Source organism: Meles meles, chromosome 18 (assembly GCF_922984935.1).
Source record: "Meles meles chromosome 18, mMelMel3.1 paternal haplotype, whole genome shotgun sequence".
NCBI classification, from domain to species: domain Eukaryota; kingdom Metazoa; phylum Chordata; class Mammalia; order Carnivora; family Mustelidae; genus Meles; species Meles meles.
The window spans coordinates 39,681,940-39,705,931 of record NC_060083.1 but is presented as its reverse complement, the minus strand read 5'-3'; the positions used below and the strand labels follow the sequence as shown (position 1 = coordinate 39,705,931).

Here is a 23,992-nt window from a genome sequence, read left to right as displayed (position 1 = left end):
CCAAATTCACAGGGAAATCGGAACACCCTCACGTTTCTGCATGGATGAAGTGGTTAATCTGTCTTTGGTACGGACATAAATTGAGGTCCTTCTACATGACTTAAGATGTCTGACATTCTAGGGATTCCTGACATGCAGAGAAACTTGTGATCCCTAGGATTCCTCCCAGGCTAGCGGCTTGCTCTTTCTCTCTCTCCCCTGCACACACACCCTCTTCCCTCCAGGACACACAAGGAAATGGATATTATACAAACCTTAGCTCCCCACCCTCCATCACCTTCCAGGCACCATCAGGGGAAATGGAAGGAAACCACAGAGACTCGGGTGAAAAGGACTTCAATCCTTCCACACTGGTCCTAGGACCAAGGGAGAACTTCTAGCCTTTCCCTGCTTCAGCCTTCGATTCAGGGAGTCACTGTCCTTCCTCCCGTGTCTCTGAGACACGAGTTCCCTTGAACCCAGTGGTTTTCAACCGCTGTTTAGGGTGCAGCCTGGCGGTGGGGAATTTATTTTATTTTTTTTCTTTAAAGATTTTTTATATTTGACAGAGAGAGAGAGAGAGAGAGAGAGAGCTCACAAGTAGGCAGAGAGGTAGGCAGAGAAGAGAGGGGAAGCAGGCTCCCCACTGAGCAGAGGGCCCGATGCGGGGCTCGATCCCAGGACCCTGAGATCATGACCTGAGCCGAAGGCAGAGGCTTAACCCACTGAGCCACCCAGGCGCCCCCCTAGAAAGCTCCCAGGTGATTCTAAAATGTGACCAGGGATGGCAACTGCTGATCTGACCTCATTCCACCCACAGGGTTGGTTTGCTGGTAGGAACCTGGCCATCTCTCAGGTCACCACCAAATACGTTCTCTGGGTGGACGACGATTTCCTCTTCACCAGTGACACCAAGATTGAGGTGCTGGTGGATGTCCTCGAGAAAACAGAATTGGACGTGGTAAGGGAGAGTGGCCAGTTTCACCCCAGTTGCAACCTGTAGAGCTGGCCAGGAGAGGGAAGGGGAAGAGGAGGGGGAGAGGGGAGGGAAGGGGAAGGAGGGGGAGGGTTGGGGGAAGGGCTGGGGCAGGAGAGGACTAAGCAGGCACAGCTCGGTGGGAATCAGCTGTGTGGTTTTGGCTTCTGCCTCCAAATTTTCTTTTCTTCAGGCAAATTACATCCCCCCCCCCACCACATTAACCCTCAGTTCTGTCTTTAAAATGGTGTGTTGATGTAAAAAAAAAAAAATGCAAATGGTACAAAGTTTTAAAAAGCACACATAGCCCTCATGACATTTAAAAAAGAAGAAAGAAAAGAATGAGAACTTCAAGAGTCATTTGCTACATAGAAAAGAAAAAGGCAGCTACAGTTAATAATAGTGTATTGTATTCTTGAAATCTGTGAGGAGAACAGATCTTCAGTCTTCTGGCCACGGGCACAATGGTTACAATGCAGGTGATGGATATGGTAATTAGCTTGATTGTGGTTTCACAATGTCTACACATATTAAAACATCAAGTCCTACACCTTAAATATGTAGGATTAAAAATATATGTACAATTTTAATGTGTCAAAGATAGCTCAATAAAAGCTGTTTTTTAAAAAAAGAAAAACAGAAAATAGATAAGAAAATCAGTGGCATTGAGATCACAGTTCTCTCTTCCAGGAGGATAGTCCCCAAGGCATCTGTAGTGACTAAGATGTCTCCTGGCTAAGGGCGCCTGGGTGGCTCAGTCGTTAAGAGTCTGCCTTTGGCTCAGGTCGTGATCCCAGGGTCCTGGGATTGAACCCCGCATTGGGCTCCCTGCTCAGCGGGAAGCCTGCTTTTCCCTCTCCCACTCCCCCTGCTTGTGTTCCCTTTCCCACTGTCTCTGTCCAATAAATAAAACCTTAAAAAAACACACAAAAAGGAAAGACCAGGGTATCTCCTGGCTACTCTTCCAGAGAGCAGATCACAGTACATCAGTGAGGTAGAAAGCAGAACTCCCGTCATGTGAAAATCCAAGCTGGCCCTTGACTTTGCTTCCAGGGTCCTCCTGGACCAGCCTCCTTCCCTCCTCAGTGCTGCGCCGTCCTCATGGTCCTTAGCTGCGTGGCTGGAAGAAAGGGGGCGAGAACATGAAGGACGAGCATTTGTCTTTGCAGAATGTGCGAGAAGTTGCAAACATCCCTTCTAACTCACATCCCTTCAGCCAGGACCTAGACACATGGTCAGACCTCGCAAGGGAAGTGGGGAAGAGTCCGTCTTTACTGGTGTAGCTGGCGCTCTTCATTTAGTCCACTTACAACTCGGAGGGTCTCTTTGCTAAAGAAAGAAGGAAGGAACTAGTGACGGGGGACTAAGAGCCACCCCAGAGGATTATGAGGGTCCAGGACTCATCCTGTTGTGCTGGGGCTCACACGTGGAAATGCACAAATCTTCCGTGAGTGCGTGGACAGACAGCTCAGGGAGGAGAGCTAGGAGCAGAGGAGTGGGAGGAGGGTAGCTTGAGACACACGGCACATGGCTTGTTGCAAGAAACCCGGCCGTGGGGACTCCACAAAAGGACCCGTGTGCACGCAGACTGCTGCTTGTCTGCACGCGAACACCGCTCCTCGTGAAAGGGAGTGACCTACCTTCTGGAAAGAGTGAACTTGCTGTCGGGTGAGTGGAGCCGAGTCGTGTGCCCTTTGGACTTGGCGCTTTCTGCTCCTACCAAGGAGATTTTCTGCGATGAGCAGGATGAAAAGATCAAGGGACCTAGCCGTGGTGTTTGGAAGACTGTGGCCACAACAGCAACAAGAGAGTATCCAAGGACTAGTATGGAGGGTAGATACAGAATGGGTGTGATTCTTGTCGTAACTCAGGTTCAGTCCAGGAAGGCTTCCTGGCAGAGGCAACGTGGATATCAAGTCTAGGTTCTCTAACATGCCTTTCTCTGCCCACCGGTTAGGTAGGTGGCAGTGTACTTGGAAATGTGTTCCAGTTTAAGCTGTTGCTGGAGAAGAGTCAGAATGGGGACTGTCTTCACCGGAGGCCAGGCTCTTTCAGACCCCTGGATGGCTTCCCCCGCTGCGTGGTGACCAGTGGCGTCGTCAACTTCTTCGCAGCCCACACGGAGCGACTCCAGAGAGTTGGCTTTGACCCCCGCCTACAGCGGGTGGCTCACTCAGGTGGGGACAAGCTGAGTGGGGAAGGTGCTGGCCCGTGGACTAACCTCGGGAGTTTGTCCTTTCCAAGAGCTGCGAGTCACTGATCGTGGTCCTTGCCAGCAACAGTGGGTTTCTCTCCCTTCCCCCGCAATGAGGGAGCTCAGGGTCTCTCTTGCCTCCCTTCTTCCTCACTGTGATTTCTTATCTCCCATCTGCTGCTCCCCTGTGAGACACCCTTCCCCTCAGCTCTGGCCCCTCCCTCATTCCCCTCTGATTCCCTCAGTTCTGGAGTTTGTTGTTCTGTCCAGTTGGAGAGCTCATCTGGGTCTCTCTGCCCCTCTGGCCACACTAGGAGAAATGTGCTTGCTTATTTCCTTCCCACTCATCAGCCTGGGCAGGGGGCTTTGCCTGACGCTCAACTTCCCCATGGGTACACACTGCACCCTTCCCCACCTGCCTCTCCCCCCAGAATTGGAATATGGCCCCCGGGGTCTCTGGCTGAAGCTTGCGCTCTCCCTCTCTTGGCAGAGTTCTTTATCGACGGGCTCGGGAGCTTGCTCGTGGGGTCATGTCCAGAAGTGATCATAGGTCACCAGGCGCGGTCTCCCGTGACCGACCCGGAGCTGGGCGCACTGGAGAAGACATACAGCGCATTCCGGACCAACACCAAGGAACAGGTCCAGTTCAAGCTGGCACTCCACTTCTTCAAGAACCATCTCCAGTGCTCTTCATGAAGGTGCCTGGGCATCAGAAAAGCTCTAGGCTTACTGGGGTTGGGTACCTGAGACAGCGGAACTGGCGGTGGGACACCTGATGAGACGAAGGCTGTCAAGGACAAGCCAGTGGGTGGGGCTCAGTTACTACAAATACCTGTCAGAGGCTCGTTAGAAATGGACCAATCCCCGAGAAGGGCGGCAGAAGCCCATCAATAACAATCATTATTTGTATGATGCAGTGTCGTTTACGGAACACCTGCACAATCCTATTGGATCTCCTGCAAAAGAGTAGAGTATGGGTTGGCTTCCTTAGTCATTCCTTGGGAATGGCTGTGGGGTTTTTGAGGGTTATTTGGGAGAAATGATATCGTAGTCAGAAATATCCTCTCTAGGGGCGCCTGGGTGGCTCAGTGGGTTAAAGCCGCTGCCTTTGGCTCAGGTCATGATCCCAGGGTCCTGGGATGGAGCCCAGCATCGGGTTCTCTGCTCGGCTGGAAGCCTGCTTCTCCTTCTCCCACTCTCCCTGCTTGTGTTTCCTCTCTTGCTGTGTCTCTCACTGTCAAATAAATAAATAAAATCTTTTAAAAAATTGGAATTGGGTCTGCAAAGCAAGTCTCTGTGGATAGCTTACACCATGTCCCTTACACCATGTGACAGGAGCTGAGACAGCCAGCCTTCAGCCAGGAAAAAAAAAAGAAAAAGAAAAGGCAACATATGCACAAAGAGGAGCTGAAATGAGAGCCTCCTGACAGCCTTCTGGTTCTTTCCTGAGGTCTGGCTACAGTCCTGCCCTGGGATTTTGTGAAACACTATACCCTTAGAATTCTTCCTTTTTGCTTAACCTAATTTGAGTTGGCTCCTGTTACTTATAACCACAGTGTTCCGAATAATACGACCATTCTGTGTGCCTGTCTGTTTTCAAAACAGAAAAGCGTAACTAAAAAGTTTTCTCCTTGGGTGGTTTGGAAGCAAAAATCAGGAAACAGACGATGAGAGCCACACGGACCTCCCTCCAGTCTTGCATTTCAGACACAAACCCAGCAGCCCGGACCAGACCGACGACAGGGGTTTCCTTCCAGGACACTGCAGGACAGTGAAGTATCCCTTACAGGGAAGTGATAGTAAAGGACAGTGAAGTCATCCTTCCTGAGACTTTGGCCAAACCCCAAATTCCAGGACAAGTTGCTGTAAATCATCGTACGGGCCTCCAGGGGGAGCTAGAGCCTGCTCTCACTGTCTCCTCTATACTGGCTCATTCCACATCCTTTGCGGGATTCCACAAAGGATCCCAGCTCCCTGCTCAGGAGAGGAAAACTGAAAACTGCTTCTGTGACTTTCAGCAAAGAGGAACCTGCAGGCCACCAGACATGTGTGGCCAAAGTGGAAATGGGACCGGGATGAGCTTTCTTCTGGATACTCTCTCCTCCACCCGGGGAAAGGCCCACCCCGGGATAGTTATTTGGATTTATTTATTTATTTGACAGAGAGCAGGAGTGGGAGAGGGGCAGAGGGAGATGGACAAAGAAACTCAAGCAGACTCCGTGCTGAGCGCAGAGCCCGAGGCGGGGCTCGATCTCATGACCCTGAGATCAGGACCTGAACTGAAACCAAGAGTCGGAGGCTTAACTGTGCCACCCTGGTGCCCCCGTTTTTTATTTTTCATAGACCAAAGGTATATATAAGCCACTAGGAAAAGGTTATCTATTAGAATGCTTTTACCTACAAGTACCAGAGATTTGTCCCAAGTTTAAACTTGTGTTAAACGTTCTCAGGTGGGATAAAGAGGTAGGGCAGATCACAGGTGTGCTGAGATCAGGAGGAAGATCAGGGATTCCAAGCCTGGCAAGTGGAGGGGGTGCCTTGCTCAGTCCATCTGGCAGTTCCAGGTTCTTCTCTCAAGGAGGGGTGCCCTTGTCCATTATCGTCCATATCCCCATCTGAGTGGTCCTGGGGCAGGGTGACCCTTCTGTGGCCTGTCAAAGCTTTATCTGCCCACTTCCTGTTAGTGCCCTTCGCGTGCCCAGGGATGGCCGCAGGAGGTAAAACTCACTGGAAGTTATAAGTAAGATTTTTAAGGGAATTGAATTGCTAATGAATCTTATTAGCAATTCCTTAAAACTTAAGAGGTTTTTCTGTCATTTCCAGCCAATTTCAGAAATCTTCCCTAGACGTAGTCTTTGAGACTGGGAAACCCGTTCTGGTAACCTTTACCCTCCTTTACCCTCTGGCACTCAGTTAAATGGCTTCTGCCTTGAGGCTGTTCAAAACCTTCCTCTGAAGGACAAAAAGACTATAATCGGCTCTTTGCTCCCAGGCTTTTCCTCTTTGTGCGCAGAAAATGATGAAAACATCGCAGTGTAAACGGGCTGGTCTTTTGCTTAACCTGGTCTCCTGCTAAGTCTCCTGTCTCCCTTGGTGCTTTCTCTTGGGGTAGAGAATTAAGCTCTTCTGAACCAGCAAGGCTCCAAATTGCAGGACTTCCAGGAAGCTAGGATTGCAAGCCACTCTTTTTTTTTTTTTAAAGATTTATTTATTTGACAGATAGAGATTACAAGTAGGCAGAGATGCAGGCAGAGAGAGAGGAGGAAGCAGGCTCCCAGACAAGCAGAGATCCCAGGACCCCGGGATCATGACCTGAGCTGAAGGCAAAGGCTTTAACCCGCTGAGCCACCCAGGCGCCCCAGATTGCAAGCCACTCTTAAAGAAACCGTATTACACCTGCTTTAAAACAGGCACCTCAGCCTGAAGCTTGCCTTCCTTATGGGACCATCCTAAAGACTACTGCAGGAAATCACTAACATGCCAGCACGCTGATTTTTTCCTACCAGTTCTCATTCTTGATACTCTAGAGTCTTGATAGGCACATAGTCTCTTCTGGACACCAGCAAGTTTCAGAATCACCCATTTCCCAGTTGGTCGCTGTCTCTACCCCATCTCTTCCACTCAACCGTATATCGAATGACCTTCACAGAGGAGTCATATCTGAATGCAGCTCTTTTTCTTTCTTTTTTTTAAATTAAATTTTTTAAAAGATTCTTTAATTATATGTTTGACAGAGATCACAAGTAGGCAGAGAGGCAGACAGAGAGAGAGGAGGAAGCAGACTCCCCGCCAAGCAGAGAGCCCGATGTAGGCCTCGATCCCAGGACCCTGGGATCATGACCTGAGCCGAAGGCAGAAGCTTTAATCCACTGAGCCACCCAGGCGCTCCTAAAATTTATTTTTAAAGATTTTATTTATTTATTTGACAGAGGGCACAAGCAAGGAGAGCAGTAGACAGAGGGAGAGGGAGAAGCAGGCTCTCCTCAAAGCTGGGAGCCCAATGCAGTGCTCCATCCCAGGACTCTGGGATCATGACCTAAACGAAGGGAGAGGTTTAACCTTCTGGGTCACTCAAGTGCCCGGGCTCTTCTTTTTCTTAATCCTTCACCTAGATGCTCCAGCCGGCCTCATGCCCTTCGGCCTTTCTGCTCTGGCTTCAAACAAGTCTCCTATACAAACTGTATGTCTCTTATCCCACTTGAAATTTTACCAAGAGATTACCAAAGTTTTAATTATGTAACTGAATAATCTGTCCCTCTCCTATCCCGTGTGCTTGGCAAAGGATCCCAGCTCTCTGCATGCAAGGACACAGAAGGCATGACTCATAAAAGGAGAACAAAAGGATATATTTGATTTGGTTGAAATTAAACTAAAGCCTTCTGCCAATCAAAGGACACTATTAAGAAAGTGAAAAGAAGGGGCGCCTGGGTGGCTCAGTTGTTAAAGGGTCTGCCTTCGGCTCGGGTCATGTTCCCATGGTCCTGGGATCGAACCCTGCATCGGGCATCTGGCTCCCCGCCCGAAGAGAAGCCTGCTTTCTCTCTCCCACTCCCCCTGCTTGTGTTCCTCTTCTCACTGGCAAATAAATAAATAAAATATTAAAGAAAGAAAGGAAAGCTACAGACTGGGAAAAGAAAAGATCTGTAATACAAATATTTGGCAAAAGGATGCATATCCCAGATATATAAAGAATTCCTATAAATCAGTAAGATAAGGGCAGTTGTTCTAAATGGGCAAAATACTTGAAGAAGCACTTAGAAAAGAAGACATCCAAATGGCTAGGGAGCATGTAAAAAAGAAGTTCAACATCATTAGCTATCAGGGAAATGCTTTGTGCTTACTTTATATAAATGACATCTCAATAAAATACCATTTAATTAAATTTTTGTTCTATTATGGAACAGTCTTCAAGATCCAGTGCTAAGTGAGTAAAACAAAGTGCAGTGTTTCTACTTTTTTTTTTTTTTTAAGATTTTATTTATTTATTTGACAGACAGAGATCACAAGTAGGCGGGGTTTGGGGGGAAGCAGGCTCCCCGCTGAGCAGAGATGCAGGGCTCCATCCCAGGACCCTGGGATCATGACCTGAGCTGAAGGCAGAGGCTTTAACCCACTGAGCCACCCAGGTGCCCCCAGTGTTTCTACTTTTTAAAAGAAAAGGAATATGGGTGCCTGGCTGCTCAGTGAGTGAAGCATAAGACTCCTGATCTCAGGGTTGAGAGTTCAATCCCCACATTGGGCATAAGGCTTACTTTTTTAAAGGTGGGAAAAAGAAAGGAGTATGCATATTCATGTATATTTGTGTAAGGATAAAATATCTCTAGAAGGAGAGCATCAGAAATTGCCTCAGAGAGCAGAAAATTATAGTCAAGTGGTGCGTGGGTGGCTCTGTCCTTCGGACGTCTGCCCTCAGCTCAGGTCATGATCCTGGGGTCCGAGGATGGAGTCTCACATCAGGCTGCCTGCTCAGTGGGGAGCCTGCTTCTCCCTCTCTCTCTGCTGCTCCCCCTGCTTGCACTCATTCTCTCTCTCAAATAAATAAATAAAATCTTTTTAAAAAATTATAGTCAAGGGGTGCCTGGGTGGCTCAGTGGGTTAAAGCCTCTGCTTTGGCTCAGGTCATGATCCCAGGGTCCTAGGATCGAGCCCCACGTCCCACGTCCGGCTCTCTGCTCAGCGGGGAGCCTGCTTCCTCCTCTCTCTGCCTGCCTCTCTGCCTACTTGTGATCTCTGTCTGTCAAATAAATAAATAAAATCTTTAAAAAAAATTATAGGCAAGAAGTTTTGTCTGTGCATTTCCTTTTATACCTTGTGAATTTTGTATTGTGCTCATGTATTACTCACATAATACTTTAAACTTTTTAAGGAAAGAAAAAACAAGGTGTTTGTTTTTTTTTTAAGAAACAAGGTTTTTAAGTAACGTCATTGTTATATTAAGCACAAAAGCAGAACACAAAATTTTACAATGAAGACTACATAAAAATGGATTTTTTTTTTAAAGATTATTTATTTATTTGGCAGAGAGAGATCACAAGTCGGCAGAGAGGTAGGTAGAGAGAGAGGGAAACAGGCTCCCTGCTGAGCAGAGAGCCCGATGCGGGACTCGATCCCAGGACCCTGAGATCATGACCTGAGCCGAAGGCAGCGGCTTAACCCACTGAGCCACCCAGGCGCCCATAAAAATGGATTTTAAAACAGAAAGTGGAAAAAAAAAAAAAAATCAAGTGTCAAAGGTGCTTGTTGGGGAGGGCCTGGCTGGCTCAGCCCGAAGAACGTGGAACTCTTGATCTCAGGTTCGTGGGTTCGAGCCCCACATTGGGTGGAGAGATTACTGAAGAAAATAATCTGTTAAAAAGTGTGTGTTGGGGGCGCCTGGGTGGCTCAGTGGTTTAAGCCGCTGCTTTCGGCTCAGGTCATGATCTCAGGGTCCTGGGATTGAGTCCCACGTCGGGCTCTCTGCACTGAAGGGAGCCTGCTTCCCTCTCACTCTCTCTGCCTGCCTCTCTGCCTACTTGTGATCTCTCTCTGTCAAAATTAATAAATAAAATTTAAAAAAAAAAAGTGTGTGTTGGAATTGTAGTTACTTAAAATTCTTTCTGCTGTGCTGTATTTTCTACATTTTCCATAATAAATGCTTCATCTTTATAATCTGAAAAGATAAAATAATTATTTTAAGAGGAGAAAGTGAAAACCTTCAAAAAAAGGATAAAATGTAGATGCTGCTTTGTTCAAAGAAAGTAAGCAGCCAGATTGCCAGGTCAGAGCCTCTGTAATGCCAAGCCCAGAGCAGGGGCGGGGCGGGGCGGGACGCTCAGAGACTCGGGGCCTCACATGTCACCTGGCACAAGGTAGTGCTTATGGCTTGTCTGGCATAGTTGGGGCTCCCAAGGCAAAATAGGGGATTTGTGGCCCATGTCATCTGTCCTGTGTGGCAAGGACACATTGTATTGTCCTTGAGCAAGGCTGATTCTATTGCAGCTAGGTGTGAGCAGCATTAGCATGGATAAAGGAAACTGACTTGGATTTGACAGTGACCCTGAATTCTTTCCACTTCACTCAAAGCATTATTGTACTTATTTATTGTCCCATTCGCTAGCCATTTACAAGCTCACAGGAAACTTGAGAGAATACCTTGAAACTTCCTAATCCCGGACTTGAGCTGTCTTTTCTTTTCTTTTTTTAAAAGATTTTATTTATTTATTTGACAGACAGAGATCACAAGCAGGCAGAGAGGCAGGCAGAGAGAGAGAGGAGGAAGTAGGCTCCCCGCTGAGCAGAGAGCCTGATGTTGGGCTGGATCCCAGGACACTGGGATCATGACCTGAGCCGAAGGCAGAGCCTTCAACCCACTGAGCCACCTAGGTGCCCCTTGAGCTGTCTTTTCTTAACCTCTGACCTCATTAAACTTTCTGGGCCACCCTATGCCTTTGTTTAGCCCTCAGTCCCAGGTGGGATGGCTGAAGCCAGGTGAACCCCGCCTCCCACAGAGCCCAGACTTCCCCACGGGTGAGGAGCTCCCTTGTGGAGGCTGAGGGTCTGTGCTCAGAGCCTTCATGGGATGCCATCTCTGGGGTGTCATGCATTACGGATTTATGTTAAAAGAAACGAGTGATGGGCAGGCAGGGGGATGACATATTGTCTCTGTTTTCTCTGTTGTCTCAAAAATAACCAATGTGACGTTAAAAAGAATGTTCTTGGGGCACCTGGATGGCTCAGTCGTTGGACATCTGCCTTCAGTCCAGGTCGTGATCCCAGCGTCCTGGGATCGAGCCCCACATCAGGCTCCCTGCTCAGTGGGAAGCCTGCATCTCCCTCTCCCACTCCGCCAGTTTGTGTTCCCTCTCTCACTGTGTCTCTCTCTGTCAAATAAATAAATAAAATCTTAAAAAAAAAAAAAAAAAAAAGAATGTTTCTCCCTCCTAAGTTCTGGTACGGCGCTAGCCACATTTATAAATCAGCCAGTCTTGGGCCTTGACCCCGGAGCAATTCACAGTCCAACCAAAGGGGACATGGGAGGGAGGGATGAGGGGAGAGACTGAGCCACAGAACACAAATACCTATACCTCCAGCAAGTAATGACAAATGCTGTCAGGGAGAGGATCCTTCTGCGTAACTTGAGGAATTCACTAGTGGGGATTTCAGTGAAGGGTCTCATTTGGGCTGGTAAGATGTTTCAAGCTGAGAAGATGGAGGGAACTGGAAAGGAAGAACTAGGGAATGGGAGGAGGGAGAAGTCTTCCTACTGGACAGAAGGAACTATCTCCTGTATACTTTCAAAGGGCATAATCACAATTCTTTAGGATTTCTACGTAGCTTCTGAAAAATTAATTTCAATACACCTTCACGGGTACAGAGCGCTTATAAGAAGGAAATAGATGGGAAACAAGAGACTAAAGCCATTTGATATCAAGTCAATTCGGTGTTGTTACTCCAGCCTCATGAAGAGCCTTATAAGAAGGAAATAGATGGGAAACAAGAGACTAAAGCCATTTGATATAAAGTCAATTCGGTGTTGTTACTCCAGCCTTATCTCACCATGGGAATGCAATGGGAGTTTGGTTCACTCCTCGAAATGGAAAAACTTTAATGTTTCTTTTGACAATATACAAGAGTTATCAAATATTTTTTCAAGCAATACAATAAATCATAAACTGTAAGAAAGGGCCTCATAAATGTATTTCCCGGGGACATCTGTCCACAGCAGACCTTTTTGGATTTGAGCTAAGCAGGGTTTTGTGTTTTCTTTAAAGATTTTATTTATTTGTTTGACAGAGATCACAAGTAGGCAGAGAGAGAGAGAGAGAAGCAGGCTCCCCACTGAGCAGAGAGTGGGATTCGGGGCTTGATCCCAGGACCCTGAGATCATGACCTGAGCCGAAGGCAGAGGCCCAACACTCTGAGCCACCCAGGCACCTCCAAGCAGGTTTTTGACGGAAGAAAATAAACAGATTCTGGGTGATTTAAGCAGGAACAGTACTCCTTGGAAGAAAGTCGGATAAAAGCGACTCAAAAAAATGGACAAGAACGAGGAGGACCCAAGCAACCAGGAACCCAGCCGTCAGAATCCAGGGCAGTCTGAATAGGATCCAGCTTCTGCTGCCAGTGGAGATGGCATGACTGCTGTCACTGCCCCGAGACACTGGGATCACAGCTACCACCAGGAGCAGAACAAGTTTTAAAATGTCCCCGTTTCTGGGCATCGGTCTCTTTGGATTCTAAGTCCAGCTGGCGAGGCTAAGGGACACACAGTCACTCTGCTGTCTCCCAGTCCCACACCAGGTTGGATCCCTCAAGAAAGGCAGCCAGTCAGATGTCACGGGACAAATAAATGGCAAATGTCTATTACACAAATATGCAGTTTTTCTGTTTGTAGAAAAGTGGGAATTTATCATGCATACTAACTGGTAAGTAGATTTTTGGTGTTGTTTCCATCTGGGTAGACCTATCGCTCTTTTCATGTCAATACAATAAATCAATGTAGTCCTAGACATCAAAATAATATCAATACAATAAAAACCCATCCCCTAAATTCCTGCACAGTATTAATCGTATAGATATTGTCAATATTTACTAAATCGATTTTCGCTTTTATATTCTCTTCTTTACCATTGATTCCAGGACCCTGGGATCATGACCTGAGCCGAAGGCAGAGGCGCAACTCTCTGAGCCACCCAGGGACCCCCCCCCAGCTCCCCGCCCCCCCCCCCCCCCCCCCCCGTCACCGCTGAGAACATCCTTGAACACTTGGCACTGGTCCTCGTTGTCCTTTAGGATAAAGTTACAAAAGTGAAACTGCTGAGTCAAATCTTATAAAAGGTTAACTAGGAAGTTAACCTGGAAAACCCCAAAAGGGTCTGATAAGTCCCCCACTCATTAAAAGACCTATGTACCACCCACCACCGTAGGGTCCGCCAAGGGCCAACCTCTACAGAGAGTCCTGGGGTTCCGCAGAAAGCCGTGGTTTCACGTCCGCGACCCGCTCGCTCCCACTAAAGGAACCCGGGCTTTGAACCACCGTCCTGACACGTGTCAGCCCGCTTCCCTCCCCGCTTGGCCACAGGAGCCACGCAAAGACAGTTTCGTGGAAATAAATAAATAAACGAGCTCGGAGGCCGGCTGCGTGCGCCGCGCCTTCCGCTCCCGGCAGGGGCCGCCGCCGGCCGTCTCCGACCGCAGCCCGCCGTCCTCCCGGCTTCCCCGTGCGCAGGTCAGGACCTCGGGAGAAGAGCAGGAAGAGCAGCGACAAGAGGTGACACCCCGGCACTGGCCACATCGGGGCCGCAGCAGCCCTTGCTGTTTCCGCCCGCCCGAGCGGCCTCGGGCCCAGGGCGCCCAGCCCGGGCCAGGGGAACTGGGCCTCCTCCGCCGCCGCTCTGGGAAGGCTGTTCAGCGCGCCATGTGGCTTGAGAAGCCTCCCGGCCGCTTCAAACCGCCAGTAGGTCCCATGGTGTAATGGTTAGCACTCTGGACTTTGAATCCAGCGATCCGAGTTCAAATCTCGGTGGGACCTCTCCAAACGTTTTGGTTCTACAATTATTGTTTTGAGGACTGCAGGCGGCGGCGGCCACTTTGGGCTGTGCCGTTACTCCCGTGACCTAAGGGATCGCGGTTTAGGGTCCCTCCTCCTCTCTTGTTTAGGTCCGGCCTGAGAGTCGCAGTGCGCATGCGTGAGAGTCCGGGCGGAAAAGTGTTGGTGGAGACCGAGAGTGACTTTACCTTGAAAACGAGGGCGGAGGAAGCCAAGCGACCCCGGTGAGCCTGCTTGGGACCGCGGCCTTCGGGACTCCGACACCTCCCTCCTGCTGCTAGGAGTCCCTTCTTCCTATTGGCTGATGTGCGGACTGCGATCAGTTATGCCTTTATCAACCGGGAATGAAATGCTGGGCGGAGCCAAGGGGCGCGGGAAACAGTAGGAGGCTGGGGAGAGGGCAGTGTGTTTGGGGAGAGGAGAGTGTGTTTGGGGCCAGTCCGCCTGTGAGTCTAGGCGGTCAGATGGTGAAGTCGGTCTGATTCAGGCAGTAGGAGTGAGGTTGTCCATGTGGGTTCTTAAGGCCGTGCCAGCCGGTCAGGGGATCTCCGCACGCGGTTTCTCACCCCGTGGATGGGGTGTTGATCCTTTAGAGGGTAGGAATCTCTGTGGGGTTCACAACAGGGCTGAGCGCGTCTCCTGGAGAATCTGTCCAGGACTGGGATTCTGGGTGCTGGCCAGCCGCGCCTGATTTGCAGGCGAGGGTGTGTCTCTGGGATGGAGGGGAAGAGGCGCGCCTGGAGGGTTGTCTTCTTTTGAGTTGTATCTGGGTTTTTTGAGAGCTGTCTGGCCCCGTGGGATGAGTGACGAGGGAGCCCATTGACGCATTTGTGATCTCCCCACAGGGTGATTGGCACTATGGCTCTACGTGCCCGCCCCTTGGGAGGATGCCATGGAAACAGGATCCTCGCTCGGCTTTCCCCAGAGCACCCCTCCTCCCCACCCCGCCGCCCCCATACCCTGCAAATACGTTTGAATGGATTTGTGTGTATGAAAGATCCCAGCCTTGAAAATACGTAGGCATGAGAGGTGGGAGGGTGGGAGGGCTTGCTCTACCAGACATTAAAGGTTATTATCAGCTATAAACTATAGGAATTAAGATAGTGTGGTCCTGGTGCAGGAGAGACAAACATGCCAATGGGACATAAAGGGTGGGCCGGATACAGCCCCACACTATTTGGGCAAATGATTCAGGACAAAATAGCACAGCAGAGCAGGAGGGGAAAGAATCTACTTTTCCAAAAAATTATTCTGGGAGAATTGGGTGTCCAAATGGAAAAATATGATATCAAATTCCTCCCAACTTACACTAAAGACAGAAATACATTCCATGTGAATCATAACCTTAACGGGAAAAGCAATAAAGCTTTTGGAAGAGAACATAAGAGAATATCTTTATGACCTCAGGGTAGGGAATGTCCTCTTAAATAAGACTCAAAAAGTTCTAAAAGCTTAGTCTACGTCACTATATTAATATGATACTCTGTTCTTCATATCAAAAAAACCCAGTAAGAAAGTGAAAAGGCAAGCCTCAGAATAAGAAAAGATATTTGTAATGCATGACTGGCAAAGTGCTTGTAATAAGCAGTAAGAATATAAAATTAAAATTTTTAAAAAACCAGTAAGAATAAAGACAACCTATTAGAAAAATAGCAAATACTTGAACTGGCACTGCACAAAAAAAGGAAATCCCAAATAACTGACATAGGGTTACCTGGCTTGGCTCAGTGGACAGAGCATGCAACTCTTGACCTTGAGGTTGTGAGTTCAAGTCCCAAGTTGGGTATAGAGATTACTTAAAAGTAAAGTCTTAAGGAGCACCTGGGTGTCTTAGTGGGTTAAGGCTCAGGCTCTTGGTTTTGGCTCAGTTGGTGATCTCGGGGGTTTTTTTGTTTTGTTTTGTTTTGTTTGTTTTTGTTTTTTTATTTCTATTTATTTTTTATTCTTTTTAAAAGATTTTATTTATTTATTTGACAGACAGAGATCACAAGTAGGCAGAGAGGCAGACAGAGAGAGAGAGGGGGAAGCAGGCTCCTTGCTGAGCAGAGAGCCCAACACGGGGCTCGATCCCAGGACCCTGGGATCATGACCCGAGCCAAAGGCAGAGGATTTAACCCACTGAGCCACCCAGGTGCCCCCCCGCTTTTTAAAATAATTTTTTTATAAACATATAATGTATTATTAGCCCCAGGGGTACAGGTCTGTGAATCGCCAGGTTTACATACTTCACAGCACTCATCATAGCATATACCCTCCCCAATGTCCATAAGGATCTCAGGGTTTTGAGATGGAACCTCCTATAGCGCTCTGTGCTCAGCAGAGAGTAGGGGGGCATTCCTGCTTGAGTTTCTCTCTGCCCCTCCCCACCAAGTGCTCTCTCTCTCTCTCTCTCTATCAAATAAATAAATAAATAAATGATAAAATATTTTTTTAAATAGCTGATATACATATGAAAAGATGTAAAGCATCATTAATTATAGCAAAATGCAAATTAAAATCTCAATGAAATACCACTATACCCTCACCAGAATGACAATGCTGACTCCTTTTAAGAGTAGAGAATAACGTGAACTCTCACGGGAATGTAAACTGGAGAAACTAATTTGATGTTAACTATTGAAGCTGAAGATACTCATACCCTATAATCTAGCAATTTCAGTCTTGTACCTATATCTGCAGAAAGGTGGGCATGTATAAGAGTGGTTTTGGCAACACGATAGCCAAAAATAGGAGAAAATTCAAATGTCCAGCAGTAGAATGGATAAATAATTTATTGTAAGGCCGTACAAAAGGATATTATACAGCAACAAAATGGATGAGTCTTCTTTTTTAAAAAGTATCGAGCAAAAGAAGGCAGATACAAAGGAGTAAATAATATATGACTCCATTTATATAAAATTGCTAAACAGGCAAAAATAACTACTGTATGTTGTTTAGAGCTGTCAACTGAGACGGTAAAACTATCAAGCAAAGCAAAAATTCCCATGTGAGTGAGGATATCCAGTATCCCTGGAGAAGAGAGAGGGCCATGACTGGAAAAGGGTCAACAACAGTCTTCTGGGGGTAGTGGTATTATTATTATTTTTTGAAGTAATCTCTATTGCCCCGTGCGGGGCTTGAATTCAGGATCCCAGGAGTAAGAGTCATGTGCCCTATTGACAGAGCCAGCTAGATACCCTGTACTGGTTTTATTCTATTTCTTGTCCTGGGTGGAGGTTACGTAGCTTATTCACGACAAGAATTTGTTAAAATGCACATTATATTGGGGCGCCTGGGTGGCTCAGTGGGTTAAAGCCTCTGCCTTCAGCTCGGGTCATGATCCCAGGGTCCTGGGATCGAGCCCCATGTCCTGGGATCGAGCCCCGTGTTGGGCTCTCTGCTTGGCGGGGAGCCTGCTTCTCTGTCTCTCTCTGCCTGCCTCTCTGCCTACTTGTGATCTCTGTCTGTCAAATAAATAAATAAAATCTTAAAAAAAAAAAAAAAAAGAGTTTGTCTGCAGACTGGGGAGTCAGGATAGAGATCCTCTACCCCGAGCCAGCCCAAGGGCATTCGAAGGATCAGGTTCAATCCTGGGCATTGCAGGAGAACGCTGATGAATATCGCCCTGCCACTAGCTGTCTGGGTCATTAAGGTAAGCAATTCGGTTGTTCTGAAATTGTAACGATATGTGGTGATGGAAAGGTTAACTAAACTTATTGTGGTAATCATTTCACAATTCACATGTAAAACACATCACTTTGTTATACACCTTAAACTTATATGATCGTACATGTCAATTACATCCCAATAAATCCGGGAAGAAATATTAGGAGCCTCATTTGTAAAGGAAAAGGGACAACAGCGGTGCCTTTTGCATAGCAGTGGGGCAGGAACTAGTAAAATCGTAAGCAAAAGTCCTCTTCTCTGCACCTGAGCCAAGATAGGCTCTATAATGGTAACTGCTAGAAAGAATCCGAATAGTGAGGACTACAGAAGCTCAGACTCCTGAGAAAAGAACACCTGCTTTTGTGGGGGAGGAAAACAAAACGTGAAGGGTAGCCACAGAGGCAGGGAATGAGAACCTGCGGGAGGAAGTTAGAGCAGCAGTTGGAAGAACTTTCTAACAGTTCCTGCTGTCCATCCACAGAACAGGCTGAGGAATTCTGATCGTCTCATGCTTGGAAGTCTTCTGGGGGTGCTCGAAGGTCATTGTCACCGAGAGGTGTGGGACGATGTCTAAAGCTTGGTCCCAATCTACTAAATAGATTTCATAACTCACTAACTTTAGTAAAATCACTACATTGATTTCATAACTCTTGTCTCTTAACCCACAGTTAAGAAAACATTTACAAACTTGCCACTCCCACCTCAGCCCACTCCGTCCTTGCCCTCCTAGGTCCAGATTCTCTGAGAGCCTCTCCACATTTCTATCTCTTTCTATCCCTCCCAGCTCAGAAAGAACCTTTCTCTCCTCCAGCAGTCTGAGGGGCCCCTCCCAAGGCCTTTATTCCCAGGAAGGTCCCCTCAAAGGCAGCAGTTTCCAGAAGGTAGTGTCTGTCCTACATTGTCACTGATCAGAGTCACCAGGAGAGGGCAGAGGGCCAAGCCACCAAGGCAGCCTTGCCTGGCCTCTCTCTCCCTCATGCTTGATTCCCAGAGTTGTCGGTTTATTATCTTCTTTGTCTATTCGTTGGTGCCTGAGATAATGTGTATATAACACTTATCACAATGCCAGACACATACAAAGTCTATAAATTATGGGACACACAGTCATTTAACACGCACCTGTGCTCAAGGTGCCAGAAATACAAAAATCAAAGACTCGACTTCAGCCTTCAGGGTGCTTGAAATCTGGGCTGATAAAATGAGGACTGAAGTAGGGTGTAGCCTTTGCCTTCAGCTCAGGTCATGGTTTCAGGGTCCTGGAATCGAGCCCCGCATCGGGCTTTCTGCTCAGTGGGGAGCCTGCTTTCCCCACTCTCTCTGCCTGCCTACTTGTGATCTCTCTGTCAAATCAATGAATGAAATCCTAAAAAATAAAATTAAAAAAAAAAAGTAGGGTGTGCACCGTGGGTGTGTCCAAGAAGAAATAAATCTGTAGGTCTTGTCTGTTAATGGTTTAATAATAATAAAATAAAGTCGGGTGTAGGACGAAAAGCAATAGGCGGGGGAGTACAGGGGACACACTAGGGACTCGGAAGACAGAGGGGCCAAGGGCATGTTGAGAAACCACTTCAGAGCCCCACCTCCGCTTCTAACCCTCAGAGATCAGGGAGGAGGGCAGGGTGTAGGTGGTCAGGGTGTTATTTTGAACCTCGCCTTGAACTCTGCTCCTCAGTAAGCATCCTGCTTCCTCCATCAGGCTGGAGCCTCTGCCTCCCTACACAGGACCAGATATGGAATATGGGGGGCCCTGAGCAAAGTGAGAATGTGGGACTCCTGTTCAAAAATCATTTAGAATATCAAGCAAAGTGGGCGCCTGGGTGGCTCAGTGGTTAAGCCTCTGCCTTCGGCTCAGATCATGATCTCTGGGTCCTGGGATTGAGCCCCGCATCGGGCTCCCTGCTCAGCAGAGTCTGCTTCTCCCTCTCTCTCTGCCTCTCCCCACGCCACTCGTACCCATTCTCTCTCTCTCTCTCTCTCTCAAATGAATAAATAAAATCTTAAAAAAAAAAAAAAAAAGAATTTCAAGGAGAATGTTAAACCAAGCATGAGGCCCTGGTCTCAGTAGGAGGCCCTATGGGACAGCACGGGTTGAAAGCACCCATAAAACTGATCTTGTTCCCAGGCCTCAAGCTCAGGTAGGGAATTGGGGTAGGGGCAGGCCAGGGGGCTCAGACTGATTTTCCTAGAGGCCCTGAGATCATGGTTGGGTAATTATCCTCTGCCTAAGGCACCAAGATGCTAAGCAGCCTATTCCCCTGCCCACCCCCAACTCCTCCAGACACAAGGATAACATCCAGAAGACGGGTAGGGAGGGGGGAGTGGAGGGGGAGAGTTGGGGATGCTGGGCTGCCTGATCCACTAAAAAGGATTTCTAGCTGCGGCCAGCCCCCAGCCCCAGATGCTGAGCCCTGAATTAACCAGTCAGCGGTTCCCCTCTTCCTTTCCTTCTAAGGCCCTGGATCCCACCCAGGGACTCTGGTGAGTATGGAGCATGGAAGGAAGGTGACAGAATTTAAGAACGATTCAGCTATTTAGTTGACCAGGAAATCAAGAGTCCTTTTCCTGGGGCACCTGGATGGCTCAGTCGGTTAAGCCTCTGCCTTCGGCTCAGGTCATGATTCCAGGGTCCTGGGATCGAGCCCCATATTGGGCTCTCTGCCCAGCAAGGAGACTGCTTCCATTCCTCTCTCTCTCTCTGCCTGCCTCTCTGCCTACTTGTGATCTGTCTGTCAAATAAATAAATAAAATCTTAAAAAAAAAAAAAAGAGTCTTTTTCCTGACTTGGCATCACTTTATCGCTCAGAATCATTAGAACTTCAATAGCCCGGTCTCTGCTTGGCCTCCTCACACCATGACCCTCCCTACTCGGTCCTTTCCATGGCCCGTCCTTCTCCACTTAATCCTGAGTCGCTGATGTTCTCCAAGCTCCGTCGCTAGCCTCTTCCCATGTTGCCCCACTCTGTCATCCTTCTCAGACTCGCCTCCTTCTGTATTACCAGCTGTCACCTCCATTGGGCAAAAGGGGAGGGAGGAGAAGCCAAGGGGAATCACCGAGAAGCATCTGGTGAGAAGGGCCTTCTGGTGAGTGACACCACCATTCCCTCAGTCATCCCAGACAGAAACTTGAAGTCAGGTGTGACATTTCCTTCCCATCCTGCCAACATTCAAGTAATCTCTAAGCCCTGAAAATGTTACCTCTTAATTATCTCTCCAACTCATCACCTCCTCTGCATCCTGACTCCGCTTCCCCAACTCAGGCCCTGATCACGTCTGAATGTCTGCATCCCGGTGATTCCCCTTTCTCTGGGAACTGCTCTTCTCAGGGTGACCTAAAAGTCAGCAGGGAAGGGAATTTCTTCCTCTCTGATCCTGGGAAGCAATTCAGCTTCTGGTCAGATGATCAAGGTCTTAGAGGTCAAACGAAGGACTGGAAGAGACAAGGACATCTGAGGAGAGCTATGTGGCTGGTCCCCTTAGGGTGAGTTCAAAGACTGAAAATATTCAAGTGTCATGAACAGGTTTACCAGAAGGCTGCCCCTGCAGAAGAAGTTCTTTTTTTTTTTTTTTCTTAAAGATTTTATTTATTTATTTGACAGACAGAGATCACAAGTAGGCAGAGAGACAGGCAGAGAGAGAGAGAGGAGGAAGCAGGCTCCCCACCGAGCAGAGAGCCCAATGCGGGACTCCATCCCAGGACCCTGAGATCATGACCCGAGCCGAAGGCAGAGGCTTTAACCCACTGAGCCACCCCGGCGCCCCAGCAGAAGTTCTTGAGAAAACCTGGACAAGGTGACCTCTGGGCTGACTGGCAGTCATGAAACAAAGCAACAGAGAGGCAGAAACAGAGGTCCTGCACGAGCGGAACAGTCAAGGCTTTCTTGACAGGCCTGTGAGTGAGCCAGTGACAATGACAACCCTGAGTCGCTCATGCAATCCAGACCTCAAGGACAACCGGCCAGTTCTCTGGCGGCAGGTCAATAGAGGGGACAGAGTCACTGGAGGAGGGACTTACTCAGGAATCAGATTTGTATTCCTTGTCATGTCTCTGTCAGTGCTATGTCTGTGGACTCATGAAATGTCTTCTAGGTGTCCATGGTGTCCTAGACGTACTAACTCCACATAGAAGCTCTTCCCTGGGGACGCCTGGGTGGCTCAGTCAGTTGAGCGTCTGACTTTGGCTCAGGTCATGGGTCATGATCTCAGGATCCTGGGATTGGGCCCTGTGTGGTGGTCCCTGCTGAGCATGGGGCTCCCCTCCGAGCACGGGACTCCCCACTCAGCTTGTCTCTCTGCCCCTCCCCTTTCTTGTTCTCTCTCAAATAAATAAAATCTTGGGCGCCTGGGTGGCTCAGTGGGTTAAAGCCTCGGCCTTCGGCTCAGGTCATGGTCCCAGGGTCCTGGGATCGAGCCCCACATTGGGCTCTCTGCTCTGCGGGGAGCCTGCTTCCTCCTCTCTCTCTCTCTCTGCCTGCCTCTCTGCCTACTTGTGATTTCTGTCTGTCAAATAAATAAATAAAATCTTTAAAAAAAATTTAAAAAATAAATAAAATATTTTTTTAAAGATTTTATATATTTATTTTTTTATTTTTAAAAATTTTTAAAAGCTTTTCTGTATTTATTATTTTTTCAATTTCATTTATTTATTTGACAGAGACAGAGGAAGCACAAGCAAGGGGAGTGGCAGGCAGAGGGAGAGGGAGAAGCAGGCCCCGGGCTGAGCAGGGAGCTCGATGTGGGGCTCGATCTCAGGACCTCAGGATCATGACCTGAGCTGAAGGCAGATGCTTAACTGACTGATCCACCCAGGCGCCCAAACAAAATCTTTTTTTTAAAAAAAGAAGAAGCCCTTCCCTGAAAAATAAATAAGACACTAAGTGGAATGTGGGTCCTGGAACAGAACAATGACGCCTAGTGAAAACATGAGGGAAATCCAAGTTGCAGTCTGGACTTGAGTTCATGGTATCGGCCCAATGTTAATTTCCTCGCCTTACTACAAGGACGTGGTTTTATGAAACATTAACGTCGAGGGAAGTTGGATGGGGGGATACGGGAACCCCCTGTGCTAGCTTTGCAACTTCTCTGTAAATCTAAGGCAAGGGGTAAATGCTGATGGGATTTGCTGACCTCATCATGAGTCCATCCTCTGGGAGCCACTGGCTTTGCAGGGCGAAGGAGCAAGCCCCAGTGGGGTGCCGACTAGGAAACACTTTGCAAAGATGAGGGGCTCTTGTCCAAGTGAAGCTGCTGCCTGTGCTCCGTAGCAAAACACGAACAACACATGGTGCTTCTCTTTGTCGGGTATGAACCCCCGGATCTCTGGGACAGGAGTGGGGCCGGGCCGCTTAGCTGACACCCGGGACCTGCTCTCAGCATCATCACGTGGGCCCTCTGAACTGGCTCCCACGCAGGGCTGGGCGCTCGGGGAGGGAATGCGGCCCCTGGGGCCGTTACAATTCCTTTGGCGCAGAAGCTCAGGTTGCCCTCAGCCATTTGAGGCTCCTTCAGGCACGAGCGAAACAGAAGAGGGGTTCAGGGTGTTGGGCTGATGACTGACTTTGAGGCTTAGGGGTCCTGTGACCCACCTTGGGGTAGATGGAAAGGGTATGGGAGGAGCCAACAGAATGCCCAGAGCATCTCTGGGTGCCGTGCACTGAGAAAAGGCAAGCAGAAGCTGTTTCTGTAAGCAGAACTCCATCCAGGGTTCAGACCCTCAGGAATAATGGTGAGAGTCCCCGCAGGGCCAAGGGGTCCCAACAGCGTGATACCACCTGGAGGGAGCAGAACGAGGACTGGGTGGGCGGAGGAAGGAAGCCGTAGCCTCGTGCCTGTAGCCCACACCTGCTTTTCCTTCTCTCTCTCTCTTTTTTTTTTTTAAAGATTTTTATTTATTTGGGAGAGTGAGAGAGAGAGCGCAGGAGGACAAACAGGGGGAGGGGCAGTGGCAGTTCCTGGCTGGGTAAGGAGCCCCATGCAGGATTCGATCTCAGGATCCTGGGATCATGACCTGAGCCGCTAAAGGAGACACTTAACCCACTGAGCCACCCAGGCATCCCCTGGTTTTCCTTTCTCACAGCTTGAGCCATATGGAATGTTTACCCTTCCCTATTTTATTTTTCAAAGATTTTATTTATTTATTTGACAGAGAGAGCACAAGCAGGGGGAGAAGCTGCAGGCGGGGAGGGAAAGACAGACTCCGAGCTGAGCAGGGAGCCGGATGAGGGCTTGATTCCAAGACCCTGAGATCAGGACCTGAACTGAAAGCAGAAACTTAAATGACTGAGCCACCCAGGAGCCCCACCCTTCCGTCTTTAAAAAAAAGAAGAAGAATTACTGTATTTAAATCTTCTCTTTCTCATTCCTCTTCTTTTTCCCTTTCAAGTATAATGAGATTGACTGAACTTATTTGAGGTTCCAGAATGGTGAGTTGAGGGTCAGGATAGAATTTTCGGGAGGGAGTTGGGAAAGGAATGGACACTTCCCTGGAGAGCCTGGATTCTGACCAGTGGCCCATGACCTCCCTGGCAGGCCCAGGGCATGCCCTCCGGCTGGGGCCTGCTGAGCTGGGCAAGTTTGCGGCTCCAGGGGGATCACTGTGTTATGTTTAGTCTCACACACTTGCCATCTATCTAGCCATCTCCCCAGCCGAAGCTCATCATCCCTGACAACTCCC

At 48.4% G+C, this 23,992-nt stretch overlaps 1 protein-coding gene, 1 long non-coding RNA gene and 1 other non-coding gene across 4 annotated transcripts in view; all 3 read left to right on the top strand.

Annotated features, from left to right (window-relative positions):
- Nucleotides 1–4,339, top strand: part of B4GALNT2 (beta-1,4-N-acetyl-galactosaminyltransferase 2) — a 37,214-nt gene extending 32,875 nt beyond the window's left edge. For both annotated transcript variants that reach the window (XM_045984846.1, XM_045984845.1), the window contains 3 exons: nt 800–940; nt 2,913–3,132; nt 3,640–4,339. In XM_045984846.1, the coding sequence (XP_045840802.1) occupies nt 800–940; nt 2,913–3,132; nt 3,640–3,845 (567 nt within the window). In that variant the 3' untranslated portion in view covers nt 3,846–4,339. The remainder of the gene's footprint in view (nt 1–799; nt 941–2,912; nt 3,133–3,639) is intronic.
- Nucleotides 4,340–13,078: 8,739 nt separating this feature from the next.
- On the top strand, nt 13,079–14,698 carry LOC123929320. The gene is made up of 3 exons (XR_006815918.1): nt 13,079–13,584; nt 13,788–13,901; nt 14,523–14,698. It is a non-coding gene; the product is annotated as an uncharacterized LOC123929320 (long non-coding RNA).
- On the top strand, nt 13,588–13,659 carry TRNAQ-UUG. Its single transcript has one exon. It is a non-coding gene; the product is annotated as a tRNA-Gln (tRNA).
- Nucleotides 14,699–23,992: the final 9,294 nt, after the last annotated feature.